Genomic DNA, 18,795 nt, shown 5'->3' with positions numbered 1-18,795 from the left:
CCAAGAGAATTCCCATGGTATGCCTTTTCAACATATATTTCAGCATATACCAGTATATTCAAAAAAGTGATTTTACTATTTATGTGAAAGGTATTTTTCCCTTCTGTTTCCTCTTACTACAAAGTTAAATCAATCTATTAGTAATTGAAAATTACTTTTTTTGGGGTAATAACTATACTTATCTTACAGTCATTTTTCTTCTCAGGAAAAAGGAGGTAAATAGTTTACTAATAGTTCCTGTCTTGTTTATCATGAAAATATTATTCTATTTTTCTATTGATTAAAATGACCTAATTATACATTTCATAAATATTTTTGCACACTTTATTTTTAAAAACAATACAAAGTGTTAGATTAAACAGATAAATCTGGCATGACATTTAAGAATGCTAGAACTTTCAAATAAAGTTTTAACTCAGGATTATTTCAGAATGATTCAAAATATCAAAGGAAAACCATTTCACTGTTTTCCATTACTAACATGGAGATTGAGTATACCAATACTCTGTATTTTTACTTTAGATAAATGTATCTATTCAGATGTCTTTTAATATTAATGTTTGGGATATTTATAATTTGTAAATTCTAGATGCTCCTGAATCTTTTTGGAAATATATCCCAGATTAAGCAAGTCACAACACTCAGTTAACTGAATTAACTAACTGTTAATTGCAAATGATTGGGATTTAGGATGAGAGCATCATTAATGCTCTAATATTTAATCTACCGTGGTATACACCTTGATTGCAAAAACACCATCACTTATATTTTGGATAAGTGAATACAGAGAAAAATGTGTTACTGTGGCTTTGACATAAATAAGAATTTCTTTATGTGACAGTAAAAATATAGGACTAATACATGGGTCATAAGAGGTTTCATATTAGACTTCTACCTTGAAATCAGTTCCCACTTTTGAAAGTAAAAGCCAATATCGTATACTTAGTACTTAAAAGTCAATGATAATTCAAGAGAATTTTTTTTTAATGAGAAAAAAAGCTAATACTACATTAGGTAACTTTGATTTTAAAAGCAGTGCATTAATAGGAAAAAGAAATGTGATTCCAAGGGATCACTTTAAGTTGCTCATGAAAATATCCTTTAAAGTTTCTTTTGGTAAACACTTGAGAAGGTGTATTTGGGAAGAGAGAAATTTAAATGACTGTACATATAGACAGTCTATATATATATATATATAATAGCCTATATTCACATTTTGACCTCCATTCCTGTGTTCAGCACAGTGATGAATAAGAATTTCAGAAACTTCTGACAGTAAATATATAGTCTTTGTTTTTCAGGAGCTTTAAATAAAATTAAGAAAAAAGTTAGCTATGTGATGTAGTATGAATAAAAAGGAATGAGCTAATAAGTAGTTGAACTTTTTAGAAATGTTAAAAATGTTTTTTAAATGAACTTTTTAAACATAATATATCCATTTGCAAAGTATTAGGGTTGGCATCATTTCAGCTGGTTTGCCCAATATTTGTATAGTCACTCTGTAGTATACTTTTCCACTCAAAATACTCAGAGTATCACAATGTTTGTTACCAGTACATACATATACACTTTGTATTTGCATTGGGCTTTGTAATTGACAAATACTTCTCCCTACATTCTATACCAAGTAGATAGCCAGTCCTGATCATCTCCATTAACCAAATTGTAATCAGTATGTTTTAAGTATATGAAATTAGGTTAAATATTCATAAATTGTATTTAGATCACAATAGTCAAACTTAAAGCAGTGGAACATTTTTAAATGAGACTATAATCTGTGACCCCAAAATGTAGTACAAAAGGTGAGCCTACACTCATTGAAGAAGTTCCAGCCCCGACTCCTGAATACAAATCCACAGAAGGAAGTCTTAGGAATTTGATGAATAGCTTAAAAATTCTTGATTTAAATTATCTGAATAGTGAATGCATAAACGTGGAGTTTTTATTTTAGGATCTTTTTCCTTTCATCAACTCCTTTTCTCCTGCATATCAAAAGGTCACAGTCCTTAGGCTTAAATGACGCTGTGGAAAGTCCAACTCCTAATGTTATCAGGTCTCTGCAACGAGAGGAGTGCAGCAGCATAGAAGTTGTTCCTTTGCTCCCTCAACCTTCAGGCCAAGATAATTCCATGTAAAATTCTTTTCCACTTTAAACCAGTAGTCGGTACCAATAGGTTGCTTGTTTTAACTTGACAAACAGATAGGGAGACAGTGATAAAGGCTTTTACTTTAGGAAAAGAAATTCTATAACATATGTTGGGATGTGTGTGTTAACATATAAAATTTCATGAATGGATTTAATCATGTAATTTGAAGGAAGATCACTTCCTGAACCCAGAGAAAACATCTGGTACCCCTGGGTAGGTGCACAGTGAAGCAAGAACAGTAGCTCCAGTTTGACATTACCCCAATATTGGCCGGCACCTTCGTTTTAATCAATGATTTTGTTCCTCAACACAATTTGGCCTTTAGGTCTAGGGATGATCATTATGTTAAGAAACTCCATGTCATCCCATTGTGTTCCCAGGAACACAAAGCTAAAAACTAGTCCATGTACATTTTAGCCTGCTCCTTTTAAACAGAAGACAGCTGATGTTGCTGTTCAGGCTCCTGAAAGTTTATACACGATGTTAAGCCCCAATAAAGAAGTCACCGTGCTGCCAGTGATAACTCCCCTTAACTCAGGAGATGGTTCTTTATTCTTAATAAACTTTACTGCCCTTTATAATGAAAGATGAAACACTAAAACTGGTTCTGAAAATGCTTATTAGGACAGATGAGGCAATTAAATAATTTATACCACAGACTAAAGTATGCTTAGAGCATAAAGACTTGATTTTAACAACACAGAAACTCACGCCTCTCCAAACTGGCATTTCAGCAACGCGTTCAAGATAGATTGAGTATAATCTATCTCAATCCCTAGCGGAAGCAATCGGGGTGCACATAAAGACGTGGGGGGCTACCTTCTGATCACAAAAAGCACCCACAAAGTTTAAACCATGACATGATTAAGTCAAAAAGAACGGAAAGGTATATGCCGAAGACAGAATTTACAGGACGAGAGCTTCCTAGAGAACGCCTCGCCGGGCTCCGGGCACCAAGTCCCACCCGCAGCACTACAATTCCGGTCTAGGCTCGAGGAGCTCCAGCACAGCAGCGCGAAAGTTTCGTGTCTGCGCAGTAGGCTTGCTAGGTGCCGCGTGAGAAAGGTGGGACATTTCTGCCTCGTGCGTCATCTCTAGTGCGACTCAATACGTCACTGGCTTGACCGGGAAGGTCAATTGTGGCCACCCGCGAACTCAACGCCCACTTTACGCCGGGGTTGCCGGCGCATGCGCGTAGCGGCCTAGGCGGAGCGGTGCGAGCGCGCGTGGTCTGTGAGGCCGGCGTTTCGGACCCAACTCTGGCGCGGAGATGCTGTGCCGGCTCAGCGTTAGGTGGCTGCGGCCCCGGCCTGCCCTGCAGGTCCGTGTCCTGGACCCATTGCTCGCACGGGCCCCAGCAGGCGGCGCCAAGAGCTCTGCTCTGCCAGTGTGGGCGGTGGCATCGGTCTCCGCAGTTGGCCCGAGCGGCGCGGGAGGCTGGTACGAGGCCTTGGCTACCTCGGCGCCGGTGCAGGGCGCAGAGGACGTGCTGCTCTTCGCCCACACCGCCTCGGGCCTGCCCTGGTGGGGCAGCATTCTCCTCACCACCGTGGTCCTGCGCGGGGCCGTCACACTACCCCTGGCTGCCTACCAGCACTACATCCTGGCCAAGGTGAGGGGTGCCGAGCCGCGCGTGGACCGTGCGTACCCACTTCCGTGGTGAGGAGGGTCAAAGTCTCACCTGGGGCTTAAGATCCCCAGATACTTCCGGAGTACTTACTGTTAATCATCAGCACCTCTAAGGCAGTAAGCTTACAAAAAGGAATTAACACAGGCAGAAGTAAATGCAGATTCTCTTATGGCTCTGTAGCTACAAAGAGCATATTAAAGACACTTAATAGACTACCGTTTCTTCAGTTTATATTACTGGAAAACCCACGGATTGAAACATTAAAAGTGTGGAGTGTAGGGCTTATTTAATCCTTAAAATAACCCTGTGAAGTAGGTGCTGTTATACATTTTATATAAGAGGGAACAAGACTTTAGAGGTTGAATAATTTGCCCAACGTCACACTGCTAAGTGTATAAGTTGGAATTTTAATTTGATTGCAATTGAGGATATCATAAATTAACATATTGTGAGAAATCTTCGAGTTTCTTGACACAACCAGTAAACCACATGTTTTTAAATGAGTTTAGGGAATAGAGAGTAAACTTATGAATGGGTATGAATACAGATCTTTAATGTGCTCATAACAAAGTCTACTTTTTCTTTAGCTAGGTGGAAAATTTGCAGCCAGAAATAAAAAACATTGCACGACATCTTAACCAAGAAGTTGCAGTTCGTGCACATCAGTTGGGATGGTCCAAGAGAGTTGCCAGGTAAGCTGATTCTCTGCATATAAGACCATGAAAAAAAAATGTATGTATGTATGTCTTTATTACAGGAGAAGGCAATGGCACCCCACTCCAGTACTCTTGCCTGGAAAATCCTATGGACGGAGGAGCCTGGTAGGCTGCAGTCCATGAGGTTGCTAAGAGTCTGACACGACTGAGCAACTTCACTTTCACTTTTCACTTTCATGCATTGGAGAAGGAAATGGCAATCCACTCCAGTGTTCTTGCCTGGAGAATCCCAGAGACAGAAGAGCCTGGTAGGAGGCCGTCTATGGGGTCGCAAAGAGTCGGACACGACTGAAGCTACTTAGCAGCAGCAGCAGCAGCAGCAGCATGTCTTTTTTACAGGGTGTGGTATTCTGTAGCTTTAGCAGCAAAGTCGTTCTTTTTACTTTTTAATATTTTAAAAAGTTTTTGTGGCGTGATAGGTTTATATACTGGACTGAAAGCAAAAAAAGAGACAAAGCAGAGTTCCTTGATCTTAAAGGACTCCAGACTACTGAAAAAGACAGATGTGTAAACAAATAATGACTGGATTAAGTAACTAAAAAAGATTATGTACAAGGAGTTAGGTCATCATGGAAAGTTAGGGAAGGCTTCACAGGATACAGATACTGTGCCACTTTGTTGAGATTTTAGTCAACAAAAGATACAAGTTATTTACAAACTTAACCTTTTGACAGCATAGAGCAGGTAGCTGCCCAAAAGAATGAGGAGACAGAAAATATAAATGCCATGGTAAAAGCAACTGGGTAGGCCAGGAGTTGTTACTCTGCTGTAGTTATCCTGTGTTGCTGTCTCCCTGAGCTCTTTGAGAGCCCTTGCCTAAGGGTGCTTGACCATGTTGTAGTTCCATGTGGGCAGCCATCCACTAAGAATTTTTGTGAGATGCTGACAAAGTGTTTAGCATCTCACAGCAATGAGAAAAATAAGGGTGTTTTAGTATGAATATGTAATGTGTATATATATGGGTATATGTGTGTATTAGTCAGTCATGTCCAACTCTTTGTGACCCCAGAGACTCTAGCCTGCCAGGCTCCTCTGTCTCTGGAATTCTCCAGGTAAGAATACTGGAGTGGATTGCCAGTTCCTTCTCCAGGGTATCTTCCCCACCCAGGGATCACACCCAAGTCTCCCACATTACAGGCAGATTCTTTACCATTTGAGCCACCAGGGAAGGCCCTATCCATATATTTTTATCTATATAGGTATAAATTTGCCACCTATCTACAATATGAAATTGAGTCCCTCTTTAGTGTTAAAAAGACCTGCCATTTTAAAAAAATCATTCTTATAGCTTAATGTCTTTACTTGATAAAAAGTTGGTAAACCTATAGTTTTGAAGTTCTACTGATCAAGGAAGTCTAAGGGCTACAGCTCTAGACCAGAAGAACACATTAGTAGCTGCTCACATGGGTTATAAATACAGCCTAGGTAAGACTGTGCTACCGTACTTATGCATCCCTGGCAGGATGATTGTCCGGACACATCCTTACACAGATGAATGACTTTCTAGAGGAAGACATTATCTGCGGGTTTCCTGTATTGTCAGTTTAACTGGGTTTTGAAGAATGAAAAGGAGTTTGTCAGGTGAACAAACAGCCAGGATAGTGGACAGTCTTCAAAGATGATGTAATAACTTCCAGGGCATGCTGATGTGAAAGTCTGAGTTGTTGGATGACCCAGGTCATTCAAGGGACAAGAAAAAGAGTAACAGGAAATAATGTTGAAAGAGTGGGCGAAGACTGAATTACAAGGAGCCTGGAATGTCTCTGTGTACTGTCTTAATTCAGTGCATTATAATTTGATTAAATTCTGCAAACCTATTGAAAACCTACCTTGTACAAAACATGCCACAAGAGATTTAAAGATGAAGACCCATCCAATATTGTAGTCTAGCAAGTGGGACGTAAGAACAGGAGTTGAAAACAGCAACAAAAACAACAGAGGAGTAACTAATATGGTTAACAGAGAAGCAGTAAGAAAATCTTTATGAAAGAGTTGATTGAAGAATGGAGACTGTTTAGACAGGTCAGGAGCATACATGGTACAAAACCACATTGCTCTGAAAGGTATGTTCAGGGATCAGGTGATTGAATTTGGCTGGAGTGGAGAAATTTGAGTAAAATGTGTTTTAACCTCTAGTATTTCTGATTCAAATTTTGGTCATACCATGTTAGTAGTGAAATTTCCTTTGTTAAAGCCTAGTTTGCCTAAGACCTCCAGAAATAAAGCCTGAAGTTTGACAGTGGCGGATTTCTCAAATTGTTATGTAATTTGCTTACATTGTGAACAAACTTTGAATAAAAGGTTTTATTTTCCTTTTTTTTCGGCAACCACTTGGTGTAGCTTAGGGGCTTCCCTTTTAGCTCAGTTGATAAAGAATCAGTCTGCAATGCAGGAGATGCCGGTTCAATTCATGGGTCAGGAAGATCTGCTGGACAAGGGCTAGGCTACTCATTCCAATATTCTTGGGCTTCCCTGGTGGCTCAGCTGGTAAAGAATCCATCTGCAATACGGGAGACCTGGGTTCTGTCCCTTGGTTGGGAAGATCTCCTGGAGATGGGAAGGGCTACCCACTCCAGTATTCTGGCCTGGAAAATTCCATGGAGTATGTAGTCCATGGGGTTGCAAAGAGTCAGACACTACTGAGCAACTTTCACTTCACTTTGGTATAGCTTCTGACAGTCAAAAATCCTGCATAAATCCTTTAGCCAGTAACCATAGTATAGGTGTGTTTATCCTGTAGGGATGAAGCACAGCTAGTATCCAAATGATGTTTTCTCCTTTCCCTTTTTCCCTCTTCCCTCAAACTAGGCTCACTTACCTAAAGACTATGCGGAGGCTTGTTTCAGAGCTCTATGTTCGGGATAACTGCCACCCCTTCAAAGCCACTGTGCTGGTCTGGATTCAGCTTCCAATGTGGATCTTCATGTCTGTCGCTCTCCGAAACTTTAGCACAGGGGCAGCACATTCAGAAGGTAGTTACTATTGAAAGTAATTCCCCCAAGCAAGTTCTCTAACACTGTCTTGTATTCTAAAGAAAAAGCAAAAAAAAAAATAATAATAATAAAAAACATCCATACTTTCTGTAACTGGAATACACTTTAATCATCTCCCTTACACAAGTATAGAATTTCAAATATTAAGTGTAACCAAACTAGCTGTATTGAGAATATAAATCAGTTTAGGAAGGATGTCACTAGTACTACTTCTTGGAAGTTTAATAAAATTAGTGTTATAATTCCATAATATGGTTTCAGGGCCATGAATTTTTTCTATTTATGAATTGGAGAAGCCAGAAGAACTTCCACAGTTACAAGTGTAAATATTAATATGAAAGGTTACAAACTAAGGGGCTTGTTTTTACTTTCATTTAAAGGCATTTCTAACCATAAAGTAATCTAAATTGACTTGAAAGAAAGCAGCCTATAGACAAGTAAGTTTTAAAATTTCAGTCTGTAAAGGTTACTGCTACACATCTTTAGTGTCTCCACATCCGTTTGCTCCAGAAACTTCTTACCTCTTTCTTAGTATAAGAACTAGCTTATGTTGTGGAGTGAAAATAACCTGAATAAAAAATGCAAGTCTTCAGTGTGAGGAACACCTTATTGGAATCACTTCCCTCTGCTGTTTTTAGAAATTCTTCTGTTTCATTTATAAAAATGTTTCAGCAGGTTTTTCTGTTCAGGAGCAGTTAACTGCTGGTGGGGTCCTGTGGTTTCATGACCTCACTGCTCTGGATTCCACTTGGATTCTGCCTGTCTCCGTTGGTGTCATCAATTTATTAATAGTGGAGGTCAGTGGTTTTAAATAAGATTTGTTTGCCATTTAAATCATTGAGATTCTGTTGCTGTCCTGACATCCGATAGAAATGAATTTGAGTTACTGGTGATAGCTCTGAGCTAACGTTGAGATTCCTTGTTTTTTGTTTTTTTAATATATATTTGGTTATTTATTTGACTGTACTGGGTCTTAGTTGTGACGTGTAGGAACTTTGAGTTGTGGCATATTGGGTCTACTTCCCTGACCAGGGATCGAACCTGGGCTGCCTGCATTGTGGGTGCAGAGTCTTAGCTAGTCATGAGACCCCTTGGTTTTGGTCGCAGATCAGTTGTTGATTAATTTTCTGGGGCCAGTTCCTTAACCTCTCTGGGGATCATAATTTAAAATAAGAGAGCTGAATTGGAACAGTTCCAAAATCTCCTTCAACTGTAAAATGGTACGATGCTAGTACATAACAGTTCTTTGATTTGCTTTTTGGTAAAGGCAGCAATTAAGATGTCAGTCTGGTCTTATTCCCACAATATGTTGATGTTTTGTTTATATGTTTAATATGTCAATTAAACATACCTGACTGCCATTTTTAGTCATAGAATTTCTTTATAAAATGAAATGGAGAAACATATGTATAAAATACAATCTCTTAGCCATATCTTACCATTAGCTCATGCTACTTTACTCAACTTGAGTTTAGGGGAAACTTGTCTTTAGTTCCATAAAGAATTGTTCTTAGACTCTTGAAAAGAACATAGACCCTTTAACTAGAAGAAATCTTCAGTTCAGTTCAGTCGCTCAGTCGTGTCCGACTCTGCGACCCCATGAATCGCAGCACGCCAGGCCTCCCTGTCCATCACCAACTCCCGGAGTTCACTCAGACTCATGTCCATCGAGTCAGTGATGCCATCCAGCCATCTCATCCTCTGTCGTCCCCTTCTCCTCCTGCCCCCAATCCCTCCCAGCATCAGAGTCTTTTCCAACGAGTCAGCTCTTCGCATGAGGTGGCCAAAGTACTGGAGTTTCAGCTTTAGCATCATTCCTTCCAAAGAAATCCCAGGGCTGATCTCCTTCAGAATGGACTGGTTGGATCTCCTTGCAGTCCAAGGGACTCTCAAGAGTCTTCTCCAACACCACAGTTCAAAAGCATCAATTCTTCGGCGCTCAGCCTTCTTCACAATCCAACTGTCACATCCATACGTGACCACAGGAAAAACCATAGCCTTGACTAGACGAACCTTTGTTGGCAAAGTAATGTCTCTGCTTTTGAATATGCTATCTAGGTTGGTCATAACTTTCCTTCCAAGGAGTAAGCATCTTTTAATTTCATGGCTGCAGTCACCATCTGCAGTGATTTTGGAGGAAAGATCTAATGCAGTTGAGATTTCACAGACCTCATATCTGCTGATTGCTATTTGGGAAATCTAATACATCACTTACTTTTTCAGATGAGAAATATAAAGATTCTCAGGTCTTAGGTGAAGGTTTCCTGAGGAAAGACGCTATGTGTAGTCTTAAGTGTTTTACTCTAAGAGCATCTAGCATAGTTCTGTGAACTTGGTTAGTAATTAGTATTTCTTAGGAAGAAGGAAGTGATGACACAAGCTCCCAGTGAATTGACGTCAGTCCTCTCATCTTTCCTTTATTCCATCTAACAACCCAGCATGCATAAATTTAATAAAAGCCTATTCTTGCTTAACATTTACTGTGTACCAGGCACTATTGTAAGCAATTCACATGAATTAACTCATTTAATTCTTAACAATAGTCCTATGATGTAGGTGCTGTTATTATCCCAGTCTTAAGGTGGAGAATGGGAGGCACGGAAAGGTGAAGTAACTTGCCCAAAGTCACATAACCACTAAATGCAGGGCTGCCATGTGAATCTCGTAATTTGAGTGTGCAATTGCAGAATCTGTGCTCATAATCATTAAGCTAAGCTGCCTTGTAAGTAATTCATAAACCATAACTCCTCTTCCTAGCCTTCTTAGTTCTTTTCTGTCATCCATGTAACCAGATCACAAACCTTTCAGATACCTGTTAAGTTCTTTCTCTGTGCCAGGCCCTGTATTTAGGTGCCAAAAAAAAAAAAAAGGTAATGATTCATACATAATACCTATCTTGAAGGGACTTCAGTTTTACAATCTTTAAAAAACACTGACCTATAAAAATTATGCTTTGATCCTATTTAATATAGATGAATCTATTTATTGCTGTTACTTAGTTCCATTTAAGAATTAAAGAGTTGATCAACCAGTGATAGTTAATCAACAAATCAGTGTTTTGTTTTTTAATTTTTATTGCTTTTGTTAAAATATAGGTAGAGGCCAATCAAAAATCACTTTGCATTTTAAAGCTTGTCTCATTTAATGTGTATTTAGATAATCAGCATGTGTGTGTTTATTTTACCCTTTCAGATTTTTGCCCTGCAAAAACTTGGAAAGTCTCGTTTTCAGACGTACATTACGCACTTTGTTCGTGCAGTCTCGGTGTTGATGATCCCAGTAGCGGCAACAGTGCCTTCAGTGAGTAAGCACCAGCATTGTGTGAAGCATGAGCTAAGTGTAAATCCTCTCTGTTTTTAGCTTAGACTGACTGACATTGTGCCTCTTCTGTCGTGCTTCCTCTGACTACTTGATCCTTTACTGGTTTCTGATTTCTGTAATAACAAATCTACTGACTCTATCACCAAGTGACACCTGAATATTTCTTGGGATTGGTTAATCTTCCTTTACGTGAATGTGTCTTAACCCTCCATTTTCCTTTTTTTTTTTTTTTTAAATATTGCAGAGTACTATGAATAGTACTATGAATGTAGCATTTGCTCTGTTTGATTAGTTGATGTATTGAATTCTTTTTGTCTTCACAGAGGGATCCAAGGAATTTAGCATTTAAAAAAGAAACAAAAATTTTCCCCACCAAGGATCCACATGGGTTCATATGTAATATTATTTGATCTCATAGAAATTTTATGAGATAGGTATACTTTCCCCATTTATATGTAATTAAACTTCTATAGAAATAGAAAAATAATGTTATATTTGCAGTTATTTCATTTTTTTAGCCTTTTGCATATTTTTTATGGATACTTTAGTGCTCAGTTGAGTAAAGCTGTCAGTGTATCTGTCTTTGCTCAGAATCAACACAGAGACCATAAAGTAGTTGTCATTTGTTGCTGGTAGTTCAAGTTCTGTCCCTTGTATAAAAGTACTTCATAGGACTTGTCTTAAAAATCTGAAATAGTATGTTTTCAGCATCAGAAATGTCTGTTAAATACTATTCATGTGTCACTTAGTCATAATACTGTCATTAATCCTGTGTAAAATAAGTTTCCTCATTTCTAAAAGAGACACCATAATGTCTATGAAAATTAATGAAATAATAAGTGCCTGTTATAGTACTTCTCATATAATAATAATGTTATAAAATACTCTATAAAAACAGAATAATGCAAATTCACTACATTTCTAAGGAGAAATAATACCAATTATAACTGAGGAAAACCACAGATCAAGTAAAATAGCAGTAAAGTTCTAATGAGAAGTTGGGTTCCAAGTGAGTAACAGAGACCTTTTCATATATAGGAAAGTCAGAATTAGGCATTTAGTGTAGAGCTGATGTGGCAGCTCTGTGAAGACATGAGAAAGACTGCCTAGTTCCCTCTCAATGCTGCATCGTCCACAACCTGTCATTCTTGTCTTGAAAGCCGCAGGATAGTCGTGATGGCCACTGAAGCTTGTTATCTTGCAAGAATAGTAAAAGGGTGCTTCAGCTACAGTCAGATGCTTCAACTACAGTCAACCACTTAAGGACCCTTGCCAGATGCCCTACCAAACACTTGTGCTTACATCTTAAATATGTGGTCATACCGAACTGCAAAAGAGGATGAAAAGTATAGTCTTTTTTTTTCCAGATAGCAATATACTTTGCTGAAAATTAGGATTTTATTACTAACGAAGATGAGTGATACTTAGTAGGCAATTTGTAGTCTGAAGTAGTTGGGCCCAGGGAACTGTTTGCTTCATAGATGAGTTTGATGATGATGCTAGCTAATATTTATTCAACATGAACTTCGTGCCAGGCCCTGTTTTAAGTCATTTATGTACATACACACACACACACATATGTATTAGTACATGTATTTCTCCCAACAGTGCACTGAAGTAGGTGCTATTATAATCTCCAATTTAACCCTGAGGCACAGAGAGGTTAAGTAACTCATGGTCACTCATCTGTTCAGTGGCAGAGTCTTCACACACATCCAGGTATTTTGGCTCTTACTCTTTAGCTACTGTACTAATAATCTGCCTTTAAGATTTCATTACTTCCCTTAAAAACTTGTTCTGGAACAAATAAATGCTTAATATGAGCCACTTACTGTGCTTACCACACTACATGAATTTTCTCATTTATTCTTCACAGCATCCCTGGGTACAGTCTGTCCCTCATTTTATAGAAGAGAAAACTGAAACAAGAAAAAAAAATAACTTGCCAAAAGCTAATAAATAGATTTCAAACTCAGGCAGTTTGATCCCAGGACTGGACTCAGCCAGGACATGGTCTTGCCTCTAGGGCCTGCTTACCTTCTGATGCCAAAGAAAAGTTTAGAAAAGATGTATGTTTGTATGTATATATGGGGATGTTTCAAGAGGCTGCAGACTAAAAGACTACCAATTATAACTGAGGAAACCCCTAGATCAAGTAAAGTAACAGTAAAGTTCTAATGAAAAGTTGGGTTCCAAGTGAGTAACAGAGACCAAAAAAAGTCTTAAATATCCAAAGTGGATTCTTTCATATATAGGAAAGTCAGAATTAGGCAACTTAATGTAAAAGCTCTGTGAAGACATGAGAAAGACAGCTCTTTGACCTAAATAACTGAATCTCAGTGGTGGTAAAAAAAAAAAAAAAAGAGGGTTGGGCTGAGATGCTTTGTCTCAGGAAAAGGCAAAGATAATCTATTCCTGACTACACTTAGAAACTAGTTCCTGGGAAAATTTGGAAGATAGGTGACTCTGTATAGGTGTAGGGAAGCTAAGTTTGCCATCGTGAATGGCCATGCCTCCAGTAGCCTGCCTGCTGTGTAGCAGTTTGTCGAGACTCTCGGTGGGGAAGCAGTATGCTTAATTGCCAAAGAAGGAAATGGGATCTCTCTTGGACCCCTGCCTGGGAGCCGTTCTCTGCCATCCACTTTCTGTCACCAGTACCTCTCCATTTGGTTTCTTTTTGTTTGGGGGTCTTCTTTTCAACTTTTTTACCTATCTGTTAGATCTGACCCAGGTATCTATTAGCTCCTGAAGGTCTCTTTCAGTCCTGGTGCTCTGTTTACAGAGATTGTTAATTTTCTTTTTTATTGCCTGCCTGTCTCTAGACCTTGGAGAATGGAGAGATGCTAACGTTCATGTCCTTTCTTCTCGTTGCAGTCAATTGTCCTCTACTGGTTGTGCTCCAGCTTCGTGGGCCTTTCACAGAACTTGCTGCTCCGTTCTCCTGGGTTTCGCCAACTTTGCAGGATCCCGTTGACCAAGTTAGATTCAGACACTCCTTATAAGGACCTCTTGGCTGCCTTTCACTCCAAGTTCATTTCAAGAAAATCACGTACTTTCTAGTAATTTTTGAAACAATTACAGGTTTCACTGCTAATGTATTTAGAAGATTTAGAACTTCAGGTATGATTTAATTTGCTTTTGTTTAAAATCATGAACTCTGTGAAGTACTGTGGATTAAGATATAATCCAGATATATATATAACAATACTTAAAATCTTTTCAGTGCTAAGCGTGTAGTATATTTAATTGTATGCTAAGACTGTAAAAGTGGAATCAAAGTGTCAGGCCCTGTTTATAAAATTACAACTTGCTAGAGATTCCAGAACTTTGGAGAACAGGACTAGAAAAGTTTATAAAATAAGAGAATCCAATGGGATGATTTCTAAAATTTGTAGGATGTGGAGGATCATAGACCTGTTTAATCTTTTAATAAAGCCCTGGTTTTCTCTTCAGAAAAGTCCTTGAAATACAAATGGAGGCCTTTTTTGAGCCCCTCTCCCAACTCCTGAAGGCCTTCTGGTAATTCCTGGTTAATAAATTATTCTAATGGAACAAGTTAATGTATGATTTTAAAATGAAAGGGACTTGAGATACATGCTGTGGAGTAGTCCACACATGTAAGAAAGTACATAACATGGTAGGTGGTGTTGCTTTTCAGCTGTGCTCTGAAAGAATATAAAAAGTGTACATTCCTTTCTTTCTAATTTAAGAAGTCTGCAATACAGGGTATAGCACTGAGTACTGCTGGAACCCAAAGTAGAAAATCTTAAGCTAATCGTAAGAGAATATGAAGGAACTCAGTATCTCTGATAACCTGTTAAGTAAGTAAAAATTTTGTATTAGGGTCAAGATAATGCTAGTCGGAGATTTCTTTATACCTGTTTGTCTTGATGTGATAATACATAACATTAAGTTGGTCTGAGAATATCATATATTACCTAATTCATAATTACATAGCTTAAAAAAGAGCCAAATTTTAAAAGCTTGAATGATCAGGATAGTATTTATCAAGTTTTAATAATTACTGAATACATGAAAATACATTAGTTTCAGTGTTACTAGAAATTAAACAGTACGTGAAGAATCAGCTTATTCAGCCAGAAAGCATGCATATGAACAGCATGTCTTCAGTCATTAGAGATGTAATCGTTGATCACATGATTGTGAAATAGGATTGTTTTCTGGAGATGGAGTTGAGTCTTTTCTGTAATCTCAGAGTACAGTAGACCCTTCTTTTTTGTGGTCCCAAAGCCACAACCACTAAGAGCTTTAAACTGTCAGCAGCTGGAATCCCAACAAACAGCTGGATCAAACTTCATTAACTGAGAACTTACATAGCCATGGGGAGGAAATGATTCCATGATTCCTGTACATAATAACTGGCCTGCCATCATTTGTGGAATACAGTCTAAAAATAAAAAGGACTATTAAAAATCTTTGAACTTTATTTGGTAATTGTATGGCCCTTGTGAGTATTGTGTTTCTGTTTTGGAACTCTTATTCTCAGATAAAGTAAAATGATATTTACTGGTATATTTGTTTTCTGTGGATGCTGTTAACAAAATCTTCATGCTGCTTATGCACCAAGAGGAAGATGCTGTTGAATAAATTGGATATTATATATCTCTATCAAATTTTTCTTTTAAGGGGTACATTTAGGGATTGCCCTTGAGAAAGAAATAGGTCCTACAAGAGGGTCCTCCCCACAGTTCACCACTGCTATACTCAGAAAGCCTAGCCTTCATGTCTGTTTCACCTAAGACTTCCCATAACTCAGTTAAGAATTGATAAAATTATTGTTTTATAGCAAAATAAAAGCTAACAGTTTTTCTTCACCCCTTTGGGCTTCCTCCCTCCCCTTTAGTTCATCTGCATAAACCAGAGCTCCTTAGGAGATGACATTCCATCTTAATCTCATCAGTGGACACAAGGAGATACACTTCCTTCTTTTTTTTTCTTTTTTTGTTTTGGTTATTAGTACTCAATCAAAAAGCCACACACAAACAGATCCTCCCATACTCCTCCTCGTAAGGAACTGTGATGACCTGTGACCCACTATTCCTGTGGGTCTGGATTGTGTAAACTCTAAATAGCATAAACGATCAGTGTCATACTATCATTTGACATAAACCCAAAAGGCTTTCCCAGTGGTTCAGTGGTAAAGAATCCACCTGCCAATGCAGGAGACACAGGTTTGATCCCTGGGTTTGAAAAGATCCCCTACAGTACGGGGGATACAACCCACTCCAGTATTCCTTGCCTTGGAAATCCCATGGACAGAGAAGCCTGGCAGGCTACAGTCCATGAGCTCACAGAATCAAACTCAACTGAGCGACTGATTACCCACCACCAATCCTCATCTTTGTCTCCAAAACTTTCGTGCTTTGACCTCTAATTGGCAGCACAGCCCCTAGAGCTTTCTGACTGTCTCCCAGATTATAATCCTCAAATCGGCTTGAATAAAATTTTCCATCTCTTTTCTTAGACTGTTAATTTTTTCTGTTGGCAAAGCTGTATTAAAGCATTTTAATCCTGGTTGATTTCCTGTCCATAGGAACTGCAAGACCTAGCAGTTACCACAAGAAAGAAGAATTACCAGTTGAGGAATGGCAGCAAAAGATTAAATAGAGGGAGCTCTTTTATAAAGAAGCCTTGCCTGGTTCTTAAAACAGTAACTTTTTGCTTTTCTGTAACTCGAACATGAGAGAAATATACAACTGTCCCAAAGGAATATATAACAAATCCTTGTTCCTTTGAACTCTACCACTGACTACCTCTTGACTACCCAGTTTTTACATAACTTTTGCAAGATCGTCTAATTGATTAGGCCTATACTGCTGATTTTGTTCTGTAAAATGAGGACTCCGGGGTGTTTGAGAACAAAAACATTGATGGCAAGACCTAAAATAAAAGTAAATGCTTCAGGAAAGCACCCAGTCTTATTGAGTTGTTCTAAGGCGGCAACAACAACAACAAAGTTTCTGTCCTTGAAGATCCCTACTAGACCCCAGAGGGCCAAGCACTACATGACAAGCCTCTAGGGACCATTTTAAGGAAATTTCAGTGGGCATACTTCTCCTCTTGTATCCCTGATAAGGCGATTATATTTGTTTTTCCGTAGTTGAGAAGGCAGCATTATATTTAGCTTTGGTTTTTGTCTTCTGCCTAAGTTGTAGCTCTCCAGGAAAACTTAAAACTGGAGTATAAAATAGACTGAACTATATCCCTTCCATTGCAGCTGCATTTCTGCATGTTTCAACAGTGGTATAATGAATAACTTGAGGAATTTCTTCTAATTATAACCTCAAACTTCCTGGATTTTCTGAGGGTAAAGAGTATTTAAAATACCAATTCTGTATCTATGTAAGAATTAACAGCCTCTTATTTCATGCTCTTCAAAATGTATCCCATGCGTTGCTACACTTGGGAAAACTGTGAAGTTCCATTGTAGAAGCTTCAGTTATACTTGTCTGAAGCTTCAAATACAGATGTTTCACTTGGGGATCCAGATAAAAACTAGAAATTCCCATGTAAAATTACAGTCACGGTTTTAAATGTCAAGTCCTAGTAAAAGGTAATGAGTGCTTGTAAAAAAAAAAATTACAGGACTTCCCTGGCAGTCTAGTGATTAAGATTCTGGGGATGCAGAGGGAGTGGGTTCAGTCCCAGGTTGGGGAACTAAGATTCCATATGCTGCATGATGGCCAAAATAAGATAAAAGTCACAACCAAGTAGAGATTTTGAAATTGTTCTCCCTTATCTTTGTTGTTTGTTATTGAGTCACTCAGTTTTCTCAACTCTTCGCGACCCCATGGACTACAGCATGCCAGGCTTCCCTGTCCTTCACCAGCTCCTGGAGCATGCTCAAACTCCTGTCCTTCGAATCGGTGATGCCATCCAACCATCTCATCCTCTGTCATCCCCTTCTCCTGCCTTCAATCTTTCCCAGTATAAGGGTCTTTTCCAATGAGTCAGTTCTTTGCATCAAATGCCAAAGTATTGGAGCTTCACCTTCAGCAATAGTCCTTCCAATCAATATTCAGGACTGTTTTCCTTTAGGATTGACTGGTTGGATCTCCTTGCAATCCTAGGACTCTCAGGAGTCTTCTCCAATATCACAGTTCAAAAGCATCAATTCTTCAGTGTTAAGCTTTATGGTCCAACTCTCACATCCAAAAATGACTACTGGAAAAACCATAGCTTTGACTAGAAAGACCTTTGTTGGCCAAGTGATGGCTATGCTTTTTAATATGCTGTCTAGGTTGGTCATAGCTTTTCTTCCAAGGAGCAAGCATCTTTAATTTCATGGCTGCAGTCACCATCTGCAGTGATTTTGGAGCCCCCAAAAATAAAGTCTCTCAGTGTTTCCAGTATTTCCCCATCTATTTGCCATGAAGTGATGAAACCAGATGCCATGATATTAGTTTTCTGAATGTTGCATTTTAAGCCTACTTTTTCACTCTCACTTTCATCAAGAGGCTCTTTAGTTCTTCACTTTCTGCCATAAGGGTGGTGTCATCTGTGTGAAAGTGAAGTTGCACAGTCCTGTCAGACTGTTTGTGACCCCATGGACTGTAGCCTACGAGACTCCAACATCCATGGGATTTTCCATGCAAGAGTACTGGAGTGGGTTGCCATTTCCTTCTCCAGGGTATCTTCCCAACCCGGGGATTGAACCCAGGTCTCCTGCATTGCAGGAAGATGCTTTACTATCTGAGCCACCAAGGAAGTGTGTCTGAGGTTATTGATATTTTTCCCAGCATCTTGATTCCGGCTTGTCTTTCATCCAGTCCAACATTTCTCATGATGTACTCTGCATGTAAGTTAAATAAACAGGGTGACAATATACAGTCTTGACGTACTCCCTTCCTGATTTGGAACCAGTCTGTTCCATGTCCAGTTCTAACTGTTGCTTCCTGACCTACATACAGATTTCTCAAGAGGCAGGTCAGGTGGACTGGTATTCCCATCTCTTTCAGAATTTTCCA

General features: G+C 38.8%; 1 protein-coding gene across 2 annotated transcripts; it reads left to right on the top strand.

Annotated features, from left to right (window-relative positions):
* The first annotated feature begins 3,329 nt into the window (after positions 1 to 3,329).
* LOC133249684 (cytochrome c oxidase assembly protein COX18, mitochondrial) lies at positions 3,330 to 15,243 on the top strand. Of its 2 annotated transcripts, none has more exons than XM_061420443.1 (6): positions 3,330 to 3,759; positions 4,369 to 4,469; positions 7,302 to 7,465; positions 8,159 to 8,283; positions 10,679 to 10,786; positions 13,682 to 15,243. In XM_061420443.1, the coding sequence occupies exons 1-6, from the start codon at positions 3,418 to 3,420 to the stop codon at positions 13,865 to 13,867; spliced, it is 1,026 nt and encodes a 341-aa protein (XP_061276427.1). In that variant the 5' UTR covers positions 3,330 to 3,417; the 3' UTR covers positions 13,868 to 15,243. The 2 variants fall into 2 exon arrangements, with proteins under 2 accessions (XP_061276427.1, XP_061276428.1); XM_061420444.1 differs by having other exon boundaries at positions 3,331 to 3,759; positions 8,162 to 8,283.
* The last annotated feature ends 3,552 nt before the right edge of the window (positions 15,244 to 18,795 follow it).

This window comes from Bos javanicus, chromosome 6, assembly GCF_032452875.1.
Source record: "Bos javanicus breed banteng chromosome 6, ARS-OSU_banteng_1.0, whole genome shotgun sequence".
Taxonomy (NCBI): domain Eukaryota; kingdom Metazoa; phylum Chordata; class Mammalia; order Artiodactyla; family Bovidae; genus Bos; species Bos javanicus.
This window is presented reverse-complemented; position numbering and strand designations above follow the sequence as displayed.